The 21,735-nt window shown below is 35.0% G+C and overlaps 1 protein-coding gene across 1 annotated transcript in view; it reads right to left on the minus strand.

Annotated features, from left to right (window-relative positions):
• The window catches only part of METTL15 (methyltransferase 15, mitochondrial 12S rRNA N4-cytidine), a 92,185-nt gene that overhangs the window by 50,781 nt on the left and 19,669 nt on the right, over positions 1 to 21,735 (minus strand). Inside the window, exon 3 of the mRNA XM_074842317.1 lies at positions 1,609 to 1,745. Coding sequence (XP_074698418.1) covers positions 1,609 to 1,745 — 137 coding nt within the window. The remainder of the gene's footprint in view (positions 1 to 1,608; positions 1,746 to 21,735) is intronic.

The following is a 21,735-nucleotide window of genomic DNA, read 5'->3' on the forward strand; positions in this document are numbered from 1 at the left end:
CAGTCCGAGAATTAACAATGTCAATCATTGGCAGAACAACATCCAACACTTCTAAGATCTCCTCGTCCATCTGGCAAATAAACTTCCTTCACACCCAGGTTTGCTAGGGTACTTTACAGATGAACACAGATTGAGTCAGAGGACTGTTCATCATTGTATTATGTTGTGTGAATGTTTCTGAAAATTTTTATTAGATAGTATTAGCTTTGATTTGGACTTTTTTTTTTTTTCCTATGACACAAAGAACAGAAGACTTTACAACTCCCATGACATCTGGTGGAAAGTGTTTGCAGGCTTAGTTTAAAAAGAAATGGACTTTCCTTGCCAATATTCTCCACATTATTCTGTCAAAAAGAGCATTCCCTGGAGAAATAACAGTTGAGAGAGGAATTCCACAAATATTTAAGTATACACCGCATGTTGCTTCAGCCCACAAAGAAGTGAAAATTTAGAGAAATATATTTAAGTGGTCTTACAGAGTAGGATGACTGGAAACTGAGCTATGTTGTCTTGTCACATGCCTGCATTTTTCCCACTGGGCCTCTGACAATGGCACTTGAAGAAAGGAATGCACAGTTCAGCCTTTTCTTTTAGAAAATGTGAGGAATACCTTCTGCATTGCTTGAACAGTGCTGCTGTCTTAGAACTCTTTTTATGTGGGGAAACATGACTGAACAACCAACTGTTTCTTTATCCGCCTCTTCCAGTTGTTTTATTGGAAAGAATTGCTTTTCCCCATGTAAAAGCTCTTTTGAAATAAATAACGTTTTCAACCTAACAGTAGGTGTCCTCTCCTTCCTACTTGCCCTAAATTTCCTAACTATTAATTATTTAGTATTATTTAATTTTTATCTACATATTTTTACTTCTTGGTCAAATTTAAACAATAGCACTTTCTGAAAAGCTCACATTCAACTCTATATTGCACACTTTTGTATGAATGTACTCATGCTCTGACTGGGCTGTTTCTTGAATAAAGGAACAAGAACTTTGTATAACAAAAAACCTTAGCATTTTTATTTAGCTTTTTTTCCATTTAGCAAATTCAGCACTATTTAAAAAGAAAATTGAAGCATGAGCTTTACAGAGAAGAGTAGCTTATTAAATTGTTTAGTAGTTTCTGAAGTCAGTGGCAAAATATTTAGCAAAACTAATACCGAATTACAATTATTTTTTGTTTTTTTAAAATTACAATATTCATAACCCATAAATTACCTCATTAATTTAAAAGTATATTAAGTCCATCCTTTTTTGTGAAATATTTACCACAAACTGTATGTTTTTGTACAACCTGCCATTAGAGCACATGAATCTTCTTTAAATCAATTTTTAAATATAAAATTGGCTACTTGATGCACAGTCAAAATTAACAGAGTACAGAAGATGCATTTAACTCCAAAAAACCTCAGAAGAACTTGCATGCAAATACTCATAAATAAATTGAATTGGATCTCTTATTTAATGGGGTACATACAGCATGTAATACTACTCTACAATAAGCCATTACAAACTTTATATAAAAACTATAAAAGTATATAAAATCGTGCATATAATACCACAGTATCAACCTTATCTCGACCATATTTAAGACAGGAGAAGAGAACTTACGGGTACGATTCTGAAAGCTGCTGAGCTATTTTATAAGCTGTGGGGTCCCTGTCCAGTGCATATATTGTAATGTCGCTGGCTTTCTCTAGAAGAGCTGTAGTATGACCTCCGGCTCCAAACGTCATATCAAGGAAACGCTGTTGAGTAAAGAAGACAACACCTTTACCTTAGAACAGTAATAAACCGACTGTTAATTTAAAAGCTTCTTTTGTTGATCTCATATGCTGGAAGAAAACATACCATTCAATATAGTCATAATGCCTTTTTGAAAATACTTTCATATTTTATGCAGAATTGCAGTCATGTCAGAGTAACCTTTTTAGGGGCTGTGACCTACCACCACCACCCCCAGCAATCCTTTCAGAACAAAAGGGCAATCATTTGGTACAGCCAACTGCAGATTCATACTCTTCCCATTTCCTTACATTCTTGAGTTTAGAGGAATGCCACTTGCTTGACTGCTTTGTTTGGACTTGCTCATTTGATGGATACAAAAGGACATGGGACTATGAGAAGCAATCAGCACCGGCTGCTTTGTAAGAATGTGTCTGCAAGAAAGGCTGACGTATTGTGTATCAATTTAAAAAATTACATCATAGTTCTATACCACAGATCAGTGTGATGGCAGCACAGGCATATATATATATATATATCTCTCTATATATATATATATATCTATATATCTATCTCCTGACCCGAACTAACCTAACTAGCACAGAAAATGTAAGTTTTCGAGACATAGTACCATTGATTTCAGGTTCACTGTGCAAGGAAAAAGCTATGTATTTAGGTTACCAAGAAATAGCAGGATTGGACTTCAGTGTTATCTTCTCTATCATCATTACATGTGCTAAGTAGATGTAGGATAGCACAGGAATACCCACCTTAACAGCAATCCCACTTCAATCACTGATGTGACATGCTCTATGGGCTCAAGTTACACCTTTTGATAAACAATATATATTACCTTGTTCCTGAGGAATACTTAACGCCCATGAACATATACCATGTCTGGTTTTTTGGATACACAAACTAAGACTGGAAGGTATTTAGTAATACCAGGCAGACGCAGTCATACTCTCCAGTCTTCGGACTAAACCTGATGACACATTGAAGGAGCTCTGAATGTTCTCTAAAACATACACTGGTACAAATTCAGCACAAGTTGAGTAAAACTGGGCACTGAAATTCCTATAGTAAGTCTCTTGAAACCCAAAGTTCCTGATAATAGATTGAAGTTTCACATTCCCACCATCAAAAACTTCACAAAAACCAGAAAAGGTTTTCTATGTCATACTCGAGAAGGTTGATAGGGTGATCAAATTTCACACAGAGATAAGGTGACTTCAAAAGGCTGGTTAACTGCCAGCCACAGCACGGACAAGAACGTCTGGAGCAAACGGTTTGCCTGCAAAGAGGGGAGACTGAGCAACTGGTGTGCAGCAGGTCCCGACAAGAGAAAGCAAGGAAGCAGCAGAAGGGCAGCTAAGACTCTGGAATGGTGAACACTGCTCTCCTGATGGATCTGCAGTTTCTGTAGGCTCATTCTAGAGAGGCTTCTGTAGTCAGGCTCCATTTGATCAATAGGCTGATCAGGAGGCTTTGCTCCTGACACTTCCCCAAGAAACAATGACTTGGGACCCAGTCACCTTGAACCAAGGCAGGTTGGGCTGCATGATTCCACTAATGGGAGAAACACAAGAAAATTAGGTAGAAATTAATGTTGGTTTAAGTCTTCATTTATCTGTAAAACAGCAGTACTGTTTCTAGAAGCTGGCCCATGTGCATTCCCCTCCTTTGGCCTGACAACACTGGTACTTAACTGCTTAGAAGTCAAGAATTATTTTGTTGACAGAAATAACTGGCTCTTCACTTAGCAGTGCAGAGGTAGTATGACTGCAACTGAACTTTGGAAATAGTTTCTTTTCAAATTAATAATAAAGTATCAATAATTCTATACCCTACAGAAAACATCCTGGCCTTTAGAAAGAGACAGATTTTTATTGTTTTCTGACAGTTTATTTAAACCAAAGCAGAAATGTAACTGAACAGCATCTTCTCTAGTTTCTGCATCTCTGAATTCCCATTACTCTTTCCTCTCAGTTAAATCAACTGACCTCTGTTGACTTGAGAGGAAAAAATCAGACTCCATGCAAGCTAAAGTAGAACAAGTTCTCTATATCCTTCAATATGAATAACTGCTTGGGGTTTTTTCACTTCTCAAATTATTTTTTATGTGAAACAGTTTCTGAAAACCACTTATCAAGCGCAATCGTAATAAATAGAAATTTATGTGAACTAAACTCATTTACAAAAATTATATACTCTGAAGTTAAGCACCTTTTAAGAGAAATTTTTTAACTTATCTCTTGAAAGATTCAACCACAAAATCCCTTTGGATAAGAACAGAAATTCAAAGGCAATGAAGAAAGTCTCAAACATTTTTCAGAAAAACTTTCTAGAAAACATAAATAAAGGCTTTTTAATGGAAATGCCATAATAATAAAAAAACTGAATATTCATGAGACTAATAATACAACTCTACTGTGGCTAGAAGTGAAAATTATGATCTTTCAAGATCTTTAGGTTGTCATGATTTAATTTCTTTGTGTTATACCATCATGCTTCCTAAGCCTATGCTCTAGAAGCAGAACTTTCCCATAATATTTTACAAAGTTTATGGAGGAAAAAATCTGGTTGGCGCATCATCCAATATTAGATTGCACCATTCATACAAAGAAATGAAGAACTGACACAGAAATAATTTTTTTTTATATATAGTATATCCATACCATATAAATGCTCCCATAATCTATTTAAGCATTCTGATTTATCTTCTGCTGTAACAAAGCCAAAAGTATATTCACTGAAACCAATTTATAAGCACAAAACTAAAACACTCAAAAAGTGTCGGTGTTTTTTAAAATACAACCAACCACAAGAATTTAGCTAGGTTTTGAAAATACTTGCATACATTAAAAATTCCAAGCTCCTGAAAACATTTATTTTCTCTATAAGCTCTCACATTATCACTGTTGATCAGATTCAGAGAACCTCTCTTATGATATGGGGGCTTTTTTGCACTGTACTGTTACTTGTACTATCCTTGTAAAAATCTGGTACTGGCTATTGAGTGGGATATTAAACTAATTAACAAAATCTGTATTATTTCTCATAAATTAATATAAAAGCATAATTGGCATTTAACTTACAAAATTGCAAAAATTAACATGAATTCCAGAAAATACACAAATCCTCTTAAATTACTCTTAAAATTTCTAAGAAATATCTGATACTGATTTCCACTCAAGTTATTTCCATGTAATCCTTACCAGAAATAATGTACACAAGCAATAAACAGACCTTTCACTTTTATCTTCCATCTCTGTAGAAAAATTCCTTTAGAAAAATGTGAAGGATCAATAGAAAATTAAAAGTACCTTTTTATTTCTTGCATAGGATTAACCCATTCAGAAATGTACTCAAAAAACTTGGTCACAACAGTCTCAAGTGTTATTTAGGATTGCAATTATTTTGTAGCAACACAAACCAAAACCAATCTAAATTACAGCATAATTCCTCTTGGAAAAAATAGATTTAATCAGCATGAGTAATACCTTCTGGGTTGGGTTTGGTTGTTTTAAAAAAGAAACAAACCAAAACAAAGAAATGCTCTTATTTGACAACACAGCTAGAAATCTAGCACTAAAATTTTTGAAAATCTCAACATTGCCTGTCCCGAAACAGACCTACAATGTTGACAAGAAAAGTCAAGGAAGATAAAGAAAGTTCTAGAAGCAGCTACTGCTATCTTCTTTTTGGAAGATATCAGCAGTTTGGAATCAGGAAGTTTGAAATAACTCTATTCCGCTTAAACTCACTAGTAATTTTTAAGTTCCAGAAAATAGTCTTTCTTCACCAATACATTTAGCAATTCACTTATTTATTGCACATCTGTTCATTTTCTAAACAACTAATTCTTCTTTGGTGATCTCTAGAAAGTATTACATAGATTTGATCCTTTGTGCCTTTCTCTCACTTATGCTTCAGTTCTACAGAGAAGATGAGTTAGGGACCTTTTCAGCCAAGCATATATCCAGACAATTTTCCTATTGAAGTAATACTTAATACTGCCTTTTTTTTTTCCCTAAACAATTTTTTGAAGATCTTGTGGCTCATTCAAGGATAATTATTATTTGTTATTTTGCTTAACAGCCTCACCTTTCCTCACACACATCTGCCTCTGTTTACAGTAATTTTAAATTTGATTAAGCTTGATAAACCCCTTATACATGCGGAACATTAATGAATGATGCAGATGATCTTATAAACAAACCAAAAATTAATACTAGCAGAGCAAAGGAAAAAAGAAGAGAAAGGGTAAGGATCATTGTACCATGACATTGTGACAGTATCTAAAAGCTTTAGTTAAGAATTCATGCAAGCATTCACTGTGAATTAACACATGCTCACCAAATTGTATTGCCCTTTCTGAAAGAACCAACACAAACCAACCAAACCTTTAAGCAACAGCAGACAACTGTAACATGATCTTTAAATTGGGAGCACTACATAAAAGAGGATACAGCTCTGATTCAAGCAGAAGTGACTGCATGACTGAACACACAGTGATGGACAAAATACTGCATCACCAGTGTTAATAGAATAGGCTAAAGTATTTCTGGCACCCTAGCAAACCTAATTAAGGCTACAATAAGTACATTTTAGCATAACTTTTTAAAGTAAAGACCTTCCATGAATAATCTTCGAACTGCACAGATACATATGCCCAAACTGGCAAGCAAGAACTCATACAGATCTAACTGTTCCACTCAAAAGCAACACTTTGCATCTAGAACCAAAAAATGTAAATATCACATTAAGTTAATAATAAAATTACTGTATTTGGTAACACAACCATTATGGAGCACTGATCAGACTTAAAATTAATTACTCTATAGTGCTTCATAAAATGCTTTTTATATATTCCATTCTTCATTCATGCCTGAAATAAAAGTAAGATACTTCATTTTTTTTCTTCCTCTTTCTCTCTTGCCTAGTAGGTTTTAATCAAATAAAATTAAATGACATTTTATCCTCCTGGTCCTATAAATACCGGAAAAGATTATTACATGAATTCCTCCTGCAGTGACTCACCATTCCATTGTTAAGTTATGATAGCCCCATCAGACTTCCCTTCGGGAATTTTATAATCAGTTTGTGACTGTACGTTTTAGAAAACATTTGGCTCTTCCATGACATACAGATAGCAACAAACAAAAACTTTATAGCCTTCATTTTACAACTAGCTCTAAGATAGTTATAGAGATAAAGGAGTTCATCTTCCCCATTTTTCTATACAAGACTTTACACTGACAAGCTATCTTCTAATAAATACCTTTTAAGCACTTCATTTTACTATGATGACTGAAGCCATCTGTAATTCTGCTTATGATTATGTTCCATATCTAATAAAGCATACTCCACAATACCTGATAGCCTTTGCAATTATTTTTCCTTTACTGTGTAACAAAATGAGATTGCAGAAGTTAGACAAAATTGAAACTCAAAACATGACATACATAAACTGAAAATACACAAGACTTGCATTTTACATATTTTTAAAAACAAGTTTTCTCGCTAGTTCCAGTAATTTCTACTCTCTGTTTTCTTGGTTTTTTAAAGACAAGAACTTCATCGTGTTCTTAAAGTAATTTGATACTTTACATGTACTTTCTCTTCTCCATCGTTGACTGTATTTCTGCTGTTTACCTTGAGGTCTAGACAAACTGGGCCTCACCTTGTTCACTTATACAATACCAAAAGATCATTACTATGCTAACTAGTACACATAAGGCATTCTCCATGGCTCTTTCCAACAGATAACATGAATTTCTTCTAAGAACAGAGAGCTTGTTATTCTCCCCAAAATGACCTTGCACCAAATAATTTTTCTTCAACCCCCAGCCCTGTTTATCTACTTTTTTCTATTAAAAAAAAAATCTATATTGATAACAACCATCCTCTCTGCCTTCAGCAAGTGTTATCACCTGAACCATCTTAATGCCAAGTTCACTGATTTAAAATAAAAAAAATTAAAAAAAAAAAAAAATTCAATCTCAAGTCAACCTCCCTGGAAAAATGCAGTTCCTTCCTCCAGCCCTGTTTTGCACTTCGTCCAAAGACTTAACACGCACTCACAGAAGGGACAACCACATAATTATTCCCCTCTGATGCTCCTGTATCATATTGTTGGCATTTTCCCCTTCTTGTCTAAAGAAATTTTTCTTTAAGTGGCAGTCATTCAAGTATAGCAGGATAATGTACTGAGCAGAACATTTTGCAGTATCCTTCAGAGTACATTTGTTGGAGTATCCTCCTCACAAATTAAATGCTTGTAAGAACCAAGCACAGCATGAGGAAATCACTTAGAAGGTAATGAAGACAGCTATCTCGTCAGTCAAACAGACTGTTAGGCCAGTCATGGAAAGACAAACTAATACTACATATATTACAACACACAGCCTCTGTACCATGTAGAAGTAACTCAATTTTGCTATTTACAATATATGCATCAAAAATAGTTCAGGTGTAGTTTTTTTTTTTTTAAGAGGAAAATGTTACTAGTAAGCCAAAAGAAGGGAAAAGAATCCTACTTAGTCACCTCTTTCAGCTAATAGGAAGGATGTACTTCCTGATGTGCAAAAACAAGCCAAGAGTAGTGCTCTTTTCAGCATAGAAAACAATATGAATGCAAAGATTAAATTACGAGCAGAAGAAAAATTAACTTGGAAAAACTACATACGTCACCAATACTGTATCAATATGATATATGAACATAATATTTTAACAGTGATACATGCCAGATGGAGGACTTTCCACTCAAAACTAGGCTTCACAAATGGTAAACTAGAATCACAGAATTTTCCTGTGGGAGGTAGGAAATATACCCACAAACCCTGCTGTCACAGCGGAGAACACAGCCCCAGTCCCAACATACCCTCACACTCCCATGTTCTGTCCTCCAGAATAAAAATCAGGAGTTAGAAAGAATAACAATTACAAAACTAGTATCTTTTCAGTGCTTGCATATTTGTTTTGAAAGTAAATGGCACTCTCTTCACTTTTTACAGGCTTGAAACAAATACCAGAATACTGATTTGAACCAAACTTTGCAAAGAAAAAGGGAAGAACAACTGTCCAGCATCCAAGCTACGCTGCCTAACTTTTCAGCTCATTAGAAGAAAATACCTGCTATCTACTGCTTGAAGAAAGAAAAGAAAATAAAATGGAGAAAGACTCATGCAATTGAGACATCAAGCATCTAAATAGTAATTTTTCTTGACATACTGTTATACTGGATATTCTAACAAAAATAAGTTCACAAAAACAAATGACCTATTTCTTTGATACTAAAGCCACCATCCACTAGTGTATTCCAAGCCAGTCATGACCAGGTCACAGCACTTCTCTTTGCTTTCACAGATCATTCTTAGCGGGACAACAAGCTAACATTTGTCACAATAATAAACTTTCCATATTTGAAATGAGTGCTAGTGTTTTCTTGTAAATGCAAAGAAGGTCAAACTACTAGCAGCTTGTATTTTGAAGAGACATGTTTGTTAAGACTAAAAATAAATATTTAATGTATTACTGCATTGCCAGGCACTGTTGGTAGGTATGTAAGTACTTAGCCTTATTTTATTTGTATCTATTCCATCGGTTTGTGAGGAAAAAAAAAAATTCCCAGGAACAGAAGAGTAATATCATAAACAAAATAATCAACACATTGCAAGACGTTTTTTGCTTTTTCATTCTCCTGGTGTTTCTAAGATGAGTCATGTTCTTTACACTTGTTGTCTGAATTTCCTTGTTATTCACAACAGAAATTGTTCATTGTCACAACACAACTTGTTTTCCACTCTGCTTTATTTTTCAAATATCAACTCTAAGTGCTTTAAAGCATAAATATATCTGACCTCTTGTTCAAACATCTTGAATTTGGCACAACTTACCCTTTTAATACACTGAACTATTTCATATACACGAAGAGAATAACAAACCGAGCTGAAGTGGGGAGGAGTGACAAGGAATTCTATAGGAATCTTTTTCTAGCAGTGATTTTTTTTCAAGATATAGTTAACCTGCTTTATGTTTTTATTACCACATTTTCCACAACTAATCACTGCAAAGGTGTGAATTAACATAGACATTTTAAAAATAATTACTGGAGTAAATGTTTCTTGAATAAAGTACAGACACTATTGTTTGGGCACATATGTTAAGGTCCACAGTGAGAAAAGGCAGTTTTCTCAGTTCCTTAGTCTTTTCCTTCCCTTCTGAAAAGCTCAAAATCCATCAGCTCAAAATCAAAAATTAATGCTCAGTGCTAGCCTTTGTTAATACCAACCTCAATGAACCTATAGTTTTTCAATAAACAAAGACAGAAAGTTAACCAGAAGTCTAAAAAGTTATGCTAAGAAGGAAAACTATATCCAACCTATAACATATTTCCTTCCAAGCTTCTTAAAATAGACATATTCTGTTAAACCACAACAGGAAACAGAACTTACTCTCACTACAGAAGAGGATGGTGATCCACCAAAGAGACTTCAACTCCTATTCCAGCCAATAGGCTGGACTGAGAATGTCCAAGACCCTGAACAAGCTTCCATTAGGAGAGAACGGCAAACACCACTTTAAAAAGGCAACCTTCCCAAAACCACAGCTCACTCCACATCCACCCTCTGCACAGAATTTTATTAAATACTAAGATTAGTGTGCACAGAGAATGAATGGGTGCAAGTGTATCAAATCTGACCCACACAGACTAACAATAAAGTACAGCTAGTACATGCATAAATACACGTACATATAAATGTTTCTAATAGCAGGAAGAACTACCATTTGAAAAAATTAGTGTTTAATGAAACAACTTAAATTTATTAATCTTAAAACTGTTCTGATTTGCAGTCTCCTCCTTCACAGCTAGTAGTAGTAGTTGATGAGAACAAATACTACAGCTCATCCTATTGCAACTCATTTCCTGATTTCAACAGAAGACCAATTACAACTTCAGCATACAAGCAACTATTTTTCATCCCAAAATACATCTGGTCAGTATGACAGAAAATGGAAGAAAAGGCTCTGTTTCTTTTAAATCTGTAATACTTAGCAGAATTAAGTTATAAACATTTCATTCAGGCCTTTTTAACAGCTATTTTGACATTCTTTGGGATACAGTAAAAAAAAAGTATCAGTGATTGTACATTTTTGAGGTTTTTCTTCAATTCCACTTCTCTCTTACTTCATCAAAATGCTTTACAATACAAGATTACCATGCACCTTAGAAAACTGAGAATTTATGGTCATATTCAAGTGCGTTAGTTGTAAGATAATCGTCCAAATGGATCAGGAAACAATAAAAAAGTAAAAAAGAAAGTGGAAAAGAGAATACATCTATCCTAATTAACTTCCCATGTTGCAACATGTAGCAATATACTACACGATCATTTTAGGAACAGAAAAACATTATGATTTGGTTTTTTAATACTCTTTTTAATGTACATTAGATATACAAATAAATTTTAAAGGGCCTGTGGGTTACCTTTCACATTAGTGCATGCATACCAATGAACATTAAAAAAAACGCTATTCAGTAATTTTATATATGATAGCAATGATAAAACTAGCAAAGTCAATAAAGAATAATTATACTAATGCTTTTTGTCCAAATTAATTTATAGTCACCCCAAAACCTGAACTTAATACTTCTGTCTCACCAACATTAAACTGTGTACATGTACGCATTCTGTGCTGTACAATGAAGGTTATTCAGGTAGCAGAAGCTGGACAATGATGTACCATGGAGCTCTAACAGTCACTTTGCTGTGGTAAGGCACTGGGGCAAGGAGTTAGTTCCATATAAACTAGTTAAGCTATTTCTGGGACCAACGCAATTTCAAGTATTCCCATGCTACCAAAACCACCTATGTGATTTTTAATCAACAGAAAAGATAATTATTCTGCGATGGCATTATGCTCCAATTCAGATGCTTTCATAAGAAACTGCATGAATAGGAAAAAAACCTGTGCAGCAAAGTATTTTAGAAGAAAGCAAAAAAGGGTTGGGGTGTATGTTTGTTTTTCAAACCAGATCGAAACTTCATTTGCTGCTGAAATTGTTCACCAACAGAAGGACATAAACAGTACATTTCTCCTACCCTCTTTCTCCATGTCACCTCCTAAGAATGCATAACTCAAGCCTACTGTCAAGATTTCCACGAACTGTTGATTTTGAATCAGATTACGGCAGTACAGATTATCCCATACAGCTCTCAAAAGACAATTATGTTAAAAATATTGTTTTGATATGCTGAACACAGTAATTGAGAAGGCACGCTAACCATGTTTTTGTATGCTTTTGTAATTTTTTTACATTACAGAAAAAAATATCCTAAAGGCTTATGTATTCAACATTCACACTTCTTACAGCACTTCCCTTTAATCCACTAGATATATTTTGTAAATATTTTTTATGCTAAAGCAGACAATCATCATGTCGTCTTTTCCCACATGGACCGTGACCTTTCTCAAAGAAATTTTAAGATTAGTTTTTGCAAACTACAGCAAAACTTTTAACATAAGCCTCAATGATGTTATTTGAGGTACATGCAGAATATCTTTGTTCTGCAGCACATCACTTGTGAAGCCACATGTCAACATCTGTTGGAGTAGTTTTTATGGCCAAGTATAATGGAATAGAAAAATGAAATTTAGGACTGCCTTTTTTTTAAACACACATTCTGAACAACACAGTCCAGAAAATTATAATCACCAATAGGAATCTAAACTTTAGTTTTGTAATAATTTAAAAGGTGCTATTAATATATAACTTTGTCAGAGACAAAAAGAAAGTAATTTCAAATCTCTCTACACAGAGTTTATTTCAGGTATTATTTTGCATTTAAAATTATTCTTACAATTATTTCTGAACCAGTTATGATGGTCACTGTGTGCAGCAAATAAAAGAACATTATTCAAAAGGAACTTTGAACCATTTCCCTTAGGTCACTGTGAACATATTTATGTAAGAGTAAAAATGTAAGCTGTTTCTTTAAAAACTTATTTTAAATAATATTTACAAACAAAACCCACAAACCTATTAATTGCAGTGCCACTGCAAAGTCACACACAGGTAAAGTCATTTACACCAGCTCAGTTACACAGAACAATCCAAAATGTCGGTGCTGACTTTGAAATATCTTATTATGGTAACAAACAATCTATTTAAAAGAGACTAATGGAAGTAGGATCACTTTTCTTCTGAAAGACATATGGAGTCTTTTTCCTGTCAACTGAAGTTCATGGCTGGACTCAATTTACAACTCTGATCGGACTAACATGCTTAAAAACCTAGAGTGTGTAGAAATCTCACAAATGTCTCCTATCATTAGATGATAATTATGTAACTGTGTAACATTATAAATAATAATTATTGATAACAGCCCTCCTGCTAATTGTACAATCATATGAAAATAACAATGTAAATATATGCTCAGTTTGGTTTTGAGCATACCACAGTTAAAAAAAAAAAACAACCAAAAACCAAAAATCAAAAAACTACAGCATTCTCCAGAAGAAAAAAATCTCCTTGAAAAAAAAAAAATGTATTTTATTGCTCATCTTTGGCTGACACATAAAGACAAGATCATAAATTGTACATAGCTACTAGTTCAACTACATTATGAATGAAAGGTGTTGTTAAGAAGAGTAAGTTACCTTCAACATCAAAAAAATCTACTCATCCGAACTCTTAAATAGTTTTCTCTTGGTAGTATTATTTCATGTAATATTCCCTACTGATTAAGTAATGGACATTTCAAAAAGTTATATGTTTTCAAATACTTTTCAAATACATTGTTCTTCTATAAGAGGAAGTCCAAAGGCAGTGATCTAAGAATAATCTCCCATTTGTTTTTAACATTATTCATGCAAAAAGCTTATTAACATTTTTTCCAATAACCAACTCAGCAAGTTCTCTTCTCTCATTTTCTGTGCTATTCCTTAATTTCATTCTCTGTAACTCATATCTGAACATATTAAAAATAGGTTTCTGAAACTCACCAACCGAAGGTGAAAGTTTTAATTATACATGCAGAAACCCAAAGTAACACAGCATTAGTGATCTCTTAGGAAAGGTTAGCCCCCAAACATCATGAAGCACTACGTTTTCTATGAAGTATGTAACACAAGTTCCACTTCATAAGAAAGGTTTCAGAAAAAAATAAAACAAAACAAACCCCACCCATAATATTCCATATACTCCCTCCCAAGACAAATCCACACCACTACGGTGTTGGATAGAACTACAAACACGTGATGGACATTCAAAACACACTGAACAATGTTATCATGTAATTGAAATCTTTGTAGTAGTATGCATTCATAAAAGATCACAATGTTTCTCCTACCACCCTGAACCTTCAAGTTTTCATTTCCAAATATTTCAATTGTGCAAAATTGAAACGTTTATAGGGGTGTTTTATTTTTTAATACACACACACTCACTCTCCATGGAATTGGCCAGAAGGAAATCAGTATGATTAACAGAATTAATTCTGTTCTTTAGGAAACTGAAGCTCAGATGACTTGCAAATGAAATATATATTATATAATCTATAGCTATTTCTCTTTTTTTAAAAATAAAAATGTTTGTAAAGCAAGAATCAGGCTATTCATAATTCTTACTCAACAGGCTTAATACACAATATTGTCCTCCAGCTCCAGTGTGCTATCTGTGTCATCTCAAGAAACACAGCAGTGCTTAAGAGCTGCGAGCTTGGGGCATGTTCAGTAAAACATGACATATTACCAGCTTTACTTTTGATATTAGTGAACCCAGGCTACTTTACTTCAGGTCTAGGAGCAGTATTTCTTTGAAAAGGTCACACCTGACGACTATTTGCTTCCTGCTCAGGATATGAACAATTCAGTACAACGCTGGAACAGGATGCGGTGCACAGAGTTGCCAAAAGTATCCTGTAATTTAGACGATTTTCTATTTGCAGATGGTTGGGTTGATGAGTGGATGATGAGAAACAGAGTTTGAGCAACTGTGCAATGGATTTAGAGCCTTATCATGACAGTTCATGTTAACCTATCAAGTAGCATTTGCTTCCCTAACATGATATGTCAAACACTGTGCTGATAATGCCTCCTTCAGATACCGCAAGAAGGTAAACTAAAGGTTATAAAAAGGGATGTTCTACTTAGAAGCACAGACCACTGCAGAGAATGTGCTGTTGAGGGACTGTCTGTAGCAACAAAACATTGTGCCGTAGACTAGCATACCTAAGAGCCAAATGAATCCTGGTATCTCCAGACCTTGGTTGATGCCCCATATCTTGCACTGGATGCTAATCATGTCTGCTAATACTGTGACTTATTAATAACATTTGTCATGCCATAATATTATGCTATTTTTGAATATGTCATTTTTGTATTGTGTTGATCAACCAGACCTTGTTCTAAGTTATTTGAAGATTTACTAGTATCCAAACAAATCACACAAATGGATATATGAATAGGGAGCTAAGTTAAAATATCACCAGAAATCATGTTCCAGGATTAGACCAGCACCCTCGTTTACAAAGCTTTTTAAAAAGAGAGGCAACTGCGCTGGCTCAAATTCCTACTTTACATCACAGCACTATTTGCAGTATGGCAACAACAGTATTAGTAAAGTTTAGCCTTCCGATTCATGAGTGCAAAAACAGCGGCAAGCTTTTGTACACCTAAATCCTATGACTGACAACCTCAAGCAAATAAAAATATTTTCTGCAAATCACTTGGTCCCAACATATTTCAGTGTCCTTCCTAAAAATTTTACATTACTTTTAGCAGAAATAATCTCTGCCTGAAGAAAAAGGTCAAGTACAAACTAGCAAAGGAAGAGACGCTACTGAGAATGCAGGTTACATTAGTCATCTTTTCATGAAATGAATACAGTATTTTTGGACCATGGTAGAATTCAGACACATATTTATGAAATACTAGAAAATATTCTCAAATAATTGATACAATTTTTTTATTTTACATTAAAATATCTCAAAATTATTTACAGTGACAGATTTTTTTTTTTTTAAAAAGACTTCTTTAATTTTATAGCATATGTTACAGCAATTGTTTTCCATATTGTCAAAAATCCCTATGGAGTTACTTACAGAGTTACTGTAGCTAAACATAGCCACTCTAAAACAAGCAACAAACACATAGTACATTTTTCAGTAATTAGAAATGCAGTGCTACTAAACTTCATAGAGCAGAGAGGATTTAATGACCTCCAATACACTGTAACTGGAGATGCTCATATTCTCATCTAGTATGCAGGTACAATACACTAATACATAATTAAAGAACAGGCAGTTACTGATTTATATTTATGTGAGATCAGCTTTACAAAAAGGAACATACTTGAGACTCAGGGGCAATTAAAACCAGATTAATTTCCTACCACAAATATGAGTTCAAACTCCTAGTGAGAACAGTATGACTTACCATTTACTTTAATACTCTTTATTACATTAATATAGCAATCAAAACGTAATACAGACCCTGAGAAAAATCCTGTCATTCACCACTGGCAAAAATAATGAGCATAAAAACCTTGTAGAACTAGAGTGTTTTCATAAAATTCATTGATTACAGAAGGTACCTACTCTGCCCTTCAGAGCATATAATCGAACACCAGGAACTTCCAACCTCTTGTGGAAACTCTGCAGCTGGTTCAATAGTAGTATAGGAAGTCTTAATCAGCAACGTGTCATCATAGTCATAAAACATGTTTAAAGTGTCTTCAGTGTTGACATAAGTCACTGAAAAAGAACATGCATCCACAACCTGTAGTCTGAACAAGTGCCCCTTTACTTCCTTTTTAAGGCAAAAAACATTCTCAACTGTATTACTGTATTACTTGTATTTTAATATACATGCAACACTGGAAATCACAGAATACAATGGCATGACTAAGTTAAGCAAGTTATTTGGAGGGGGGTACTATTTTTTAAAAAAAGACATTCAGCTGTTAATTACAAAAAGAATAATCAAGTGCATTAAGAACATAATAAGCTATATTTTACAATGAATTTGTTAAACTAATTGCTTGCACTTCAACATGACAGTACAGATATTATCATAAGCCAAAAGCTGGAAAGAGGCAACATACCAAACTCTTCACTTTCTGACAACACTCTTTGTTTATGAAGTACTACCTGTGGCAGCATGTTACAAAACAAGGAGCTGATCTGGCTCACCTCTTAGTTTTTAATGGCTGAAACAAGAAGCACAGAGCACCTGTGTCTACCTTAATTACACAGATTAGATATACCCCATAACTGTATCAACAACAACAAACAGGAGCAAGGCTACTTAACATGCTACTGTCTGTGTGAAAACCTGTTTTAAAAATCCCTACAAATACACAGGAAACAAAACAGCTTTTACAGTGTAAGCACAGAAAACTTTCTTGCTCCCCTTTGTCTATTATTTATCGCCTGCAAGCAAATTGTTTTACTCAGTTTTGCTACAGTGATGCTTGTATGCCAGGATCATTTATTAGAGGCCAAAGAAATTACCATTAGCAAAACTCATTTGCTTTATGAACTGTACACACATACAATACAGTTCTTTTCAAACAAACATTATCTAACTTAAGACAAGATCCAACAAATGAGCATGACAGAGCAGGAAAAACCATACAGATAACAGTAACAATTCCATGTAGTTACACAGAATAGTAGTCATCTCCCTCGGAGCAAAGCAATTAAACATATGTTTATCTTCAGATGTAGTTTCATTTACCTCCAAAAGACTATGCATGGGTTCAATGTTATGAACACACCTAGAGTGCTTAGCTGTCTTGGAATCAACGTGCACAACAAGATGGGTTTATTAGTTTCATAGTTGTTAGCTTTATCTTGTATTTCCACCCAAAAGTTAGTTGCACAAGAAGAAAAATTAAAAAGCAATTAGAATTTTGAATCCTCTCTTCCACAAGCAGAACCTGAGTCACGAAAACCTCTTTTTGGATCTAGCTCTCAACACATTCAGTACTGCTGAGCTCCTCCAGACATGAACATACAATTACCCTTTCTTACTGTCTGCTGTTGTATCCACAAGCTTGCGCTGTCCTGTATGCAACCAACCTGATCTTCACTGTCCTGGTACTGTGACACTCCTGGCACACGCTGGGGTGTAAAATTACCTGAAGTGTTTCCCCAAACTGTATCCATCTGCAGGTATTTCATCACACCCTTCTTACTTTCACTCTTCCAAGAAAAACTAGTTTGACGTTTTAAACTGATTGCATCGGATTTATCGTCAGAAAACTAGTTTACAGTTAACAGCGCCGGTTTGGAACTTTGCTTCACTTATCATATCCTAAACATATAGATTCATAAGGCTAAATAAATACAATCATCATCAAGTACACATTACTTGTCCTTAAAGCAGTTCTGTATGTTCAGAGGGAATGGAAGGGTCAAATCCCTCTACTGCTTAAAGAAAACCACAGTAGTAGCCCCATTACCATATAAGCCCCAGTACAGCTCATGTATTATTGGAGAATATTTGTATACATTTCCCAAAAATCCACCTCAGTAACAATTACTCTTGTTCCCTCTTTAAAGCACATAGTAAAGTAATACCGCTTTGGAGAAGCCTAAATAAATACAAGGAGTGCATGCCAAGGGAAGGGACTCATTCCTTCCTAGCAAATATCTTACTTAGCCTCACTCGGTTTTTTTTACCCAGAAATGTGCCAAGCTTGTGTACATTCCTGATCTGAACACAGCACCCTAGAAAGATGGAGTCCCTTCCCACACCATGGTCCACACAGGTCAGGACAACACAGGCGAGGCTGAACAGAAGCAGAAACCTCTTGAATATGCAACTGCAAAGTGAGAGGGATTTTTCCAACAGCAATGAAAAGCATAGCTCAGCATTCAGGCTGTGAATACAGCAACCACCAGTCAAGATCTAACACCAGTTACTGAAACAACTGGATGATTTTCAGAAGTGTTTATTTTCTCCATTGTATACCAACATTAGGGGAGAATGTGGTAGAGTAGGGCTGATAGTTGGACTCAATGATGCCAAGGGTCTTTTCCAACCTGAATGATTCTATGATTCTAACATTCCAATCTTCTTTAAATGACACTTGCAGTGATTCGCTCAGTACGGTCTAATCCACACCTGTACAACTGCTCACAGAATATAGAACTAAAAATAAAAGTTCACCTTACTGGTATAATACATTTTTTCAATTTTTCATTTAATGAAGTCTTACATAATTCCTTATGCTAGTAAAGCTGGGAAGATTCTTCTCTTTTGAATACATGCTGTAGTTAGCCACACACCATCCTTACCCAGGCTGATGCATCCAGTTACTCTGCCTATACAAACAAGATACAAATGACAGCACCTTAGTAAGAGGCATTGCTGGCCAATCTGAATTGTCGTCCTTTTTCTTCCAAAGAGTAGAATCAATCAAGAATTGCAATATCTCCGCTAAATACCATAGGTGTGTCATTACCCTAAAGACCAGTATATGGAAGAGTTAAATACCTTAATGCAAACCCCTAGTCCCAGTATTTCCTTTCTGTCCAAGTCTGTGACAAATCATTCACTATCTAGTATGCGTTATTCAGCAGCAAGTGATATGATGACAACACACCAGAGTTACAGGGGAGGGCAACAGCACAACTCGCAATTACCAGCATCTCAGAAACGGTACCAAAATTCATGTAAAAAGTGGCAAAGTCAAGTACTATTAGTAAAATAGAGGGGGGGTGGAGAGATCACAAAAATCACATAAAAGCAATTGAATAAGTGTAAAGGCATATTAGAACTTTTAATAAAGGTTCATTGACTAAAAAACATCAAACTCCTATTACCTCAGCTTTTCTAAAAGCAATGCAAAAGACAGAAGTCTGTCACTACAGCACAGTTATGACTATCAATTTATACATGAAACTTATTTTCCACAAAAATAATGTATATGTCCACTTTTCCTAGCAGCATATCTTATACACATTTTTGAGAATAGTTCATTTAAGGAAGCTGGAAAATAATTCAGTAGTTAAACACTGAGGAGTGGTACTATGTCCACAAGAATCTGAAGTATACGCTCCATTTGGACAAACTCTTACATGTCTGAAACTTCAGATGATCCTATTAATCAGCATTTTCTGAGTAAGCATTTGCCAAAAATGACTGTGCAAGATTTTAAGCATTCCACTAAAAATAACCTACCGCAAAAAAGAGCCAAGTTTTCTCTATTCTCCAATCCCATTCTGCTTCCCTCAAAAAAATGTGAAGTACACATTTAGCAACAGATAATAGTTTGAAGTTTAATTTTAATACAATGCCTGCACTTTTGACATTTTCTTCAGAAAGCATTAAGTAACATTTAAATTAAAAGGTGACATAAAGACTGTTTCCTGTGGCTATGTTAAATGGTCCCCAAGTTTAAAATGAAATGAACTAGAGAATGCGAAGCAAGAAAAATGGATCAAGTCTCACTATCAGCATTCTTTACAGGACATGATGTTGAAGGGAAGTAGCTTGTCAGTGTCACATATATGTCTACACTACAAAGAATTATTACTGATAATTCTTCTTAAGAAGTCACATCACACTACCAAAAAATCCATACCCCATATCGCCCCAAACACTGCAAATTACTTTTGACAGCATCAGTGACCACAAATTTCATTCTTAAGTACCTGCATGAAAGCAGCTCAGTGAGAACAGAACAGAGATTTCACTCTACTCAATCCAATAGATATTGCACTTCTGCTAAAAAAGCAGCGTGTCACAACACAGGATATGAAACTACAAAGATCCTCTAGAAAATCCAGGGAATTTGATACAGCTTCTGTTGAAGAAACCAGGGAAAATAACTCATTTTGAAACTTACGTAAGAACAAAGACTGAAAATCTCCATGTTACAGTAACAGAGAAAATCTGCCCCACTTGGATGAAGACATAGTGCTTAAAGACACTGAAAATTCAAGTATCATGTGTGGGACAGTCCAGTATAACAGGTAAGCACAAACACATTCCCCAGGTCTTCTGCTCTAGACATACAGGCATTTTATATCCTTTAGACTAAGACTACAAATAGTCAGAAAGGGACATATCTGAACATACAACAATGTAAGCCTGCTGGCCTCCTGAAACACCACTGCACACAGAATCCTTTCACAAAAAAGTTAACACAAAAAAAACCCCCACACCATACAACTGGTAATTACCAGCAAAATAAAATATTAATAAAAATCAGATATTGAAAGTACTGAATGCAATAGGTATTCAGATCAAAACTTGTCAGCGGAGGACTCTGTAGAATCTCACAATAAAACTAGGAAACAAGACAGCAAAAGACATTTACCAAGTAAATGTGTTTCAAAAGCAACATTACTTTTAGCCTTTCTGCTCTTTCAGCATTAATATTTGCTCTAATCTAACCACAGTCATGAAAATCTAGTAGGTTTCAGAACTGAGATTTGATGGTTGCCTCCGAAAGGCATCAAAAAGGACAACACGTTCCATGAATGCCACACAGGCCACCAGTATTGCAAAGGAGTCACAGAGACTCCTAAACTTGAAAAATAAAAAACCCACTCCATTTTCATGTTCATTGACATAAACAGAAGAATATGAACCCGTGATCGGTGGTGATCAGTAATTTCCCAGAACACACACTACAAGAACCCAGTTTGCATTCAAAAACAAGGGTTACATTTGCTAAGCTGCTCCAAAGTAGATGCAAACTAATGAAAATGTATTTATTAGGAAAGTCAATGTACAGATGTAATCCAAGTTCTCAAATCAATTGAGTATATTCACTACTGTGATCTTTCACCCTACAACCTCCTCAACCAGGATACGAATGTATATGCAACCATCTCGAGAATAACTCATTGCTGAAGCACGATAGGCACAGACAGTCAGGGATGCCATGTTCCCACAGGTGCCTGCTGATGGCTGTGACTGGCCACGATGTTCAAGCCTCACATGCTGCCTGCTAGTGGATGCCTGCGAGCAGTCGGTGCCTGCAAGTTG

Source organism: Strix aluco, chromosome 16 (genome assembly GCF_031877795.1).
Source record: "Strix aluco isolate bStrAlu1 chromosome 16, bStrAlu1.hap1, whole genome shotgun sequence".
Taxonomy (NCBI): Eukaryota; Metazoa; Chordata; class Aves; order Strigiformes; family Strigidae; genus Strix; species Strix aluco.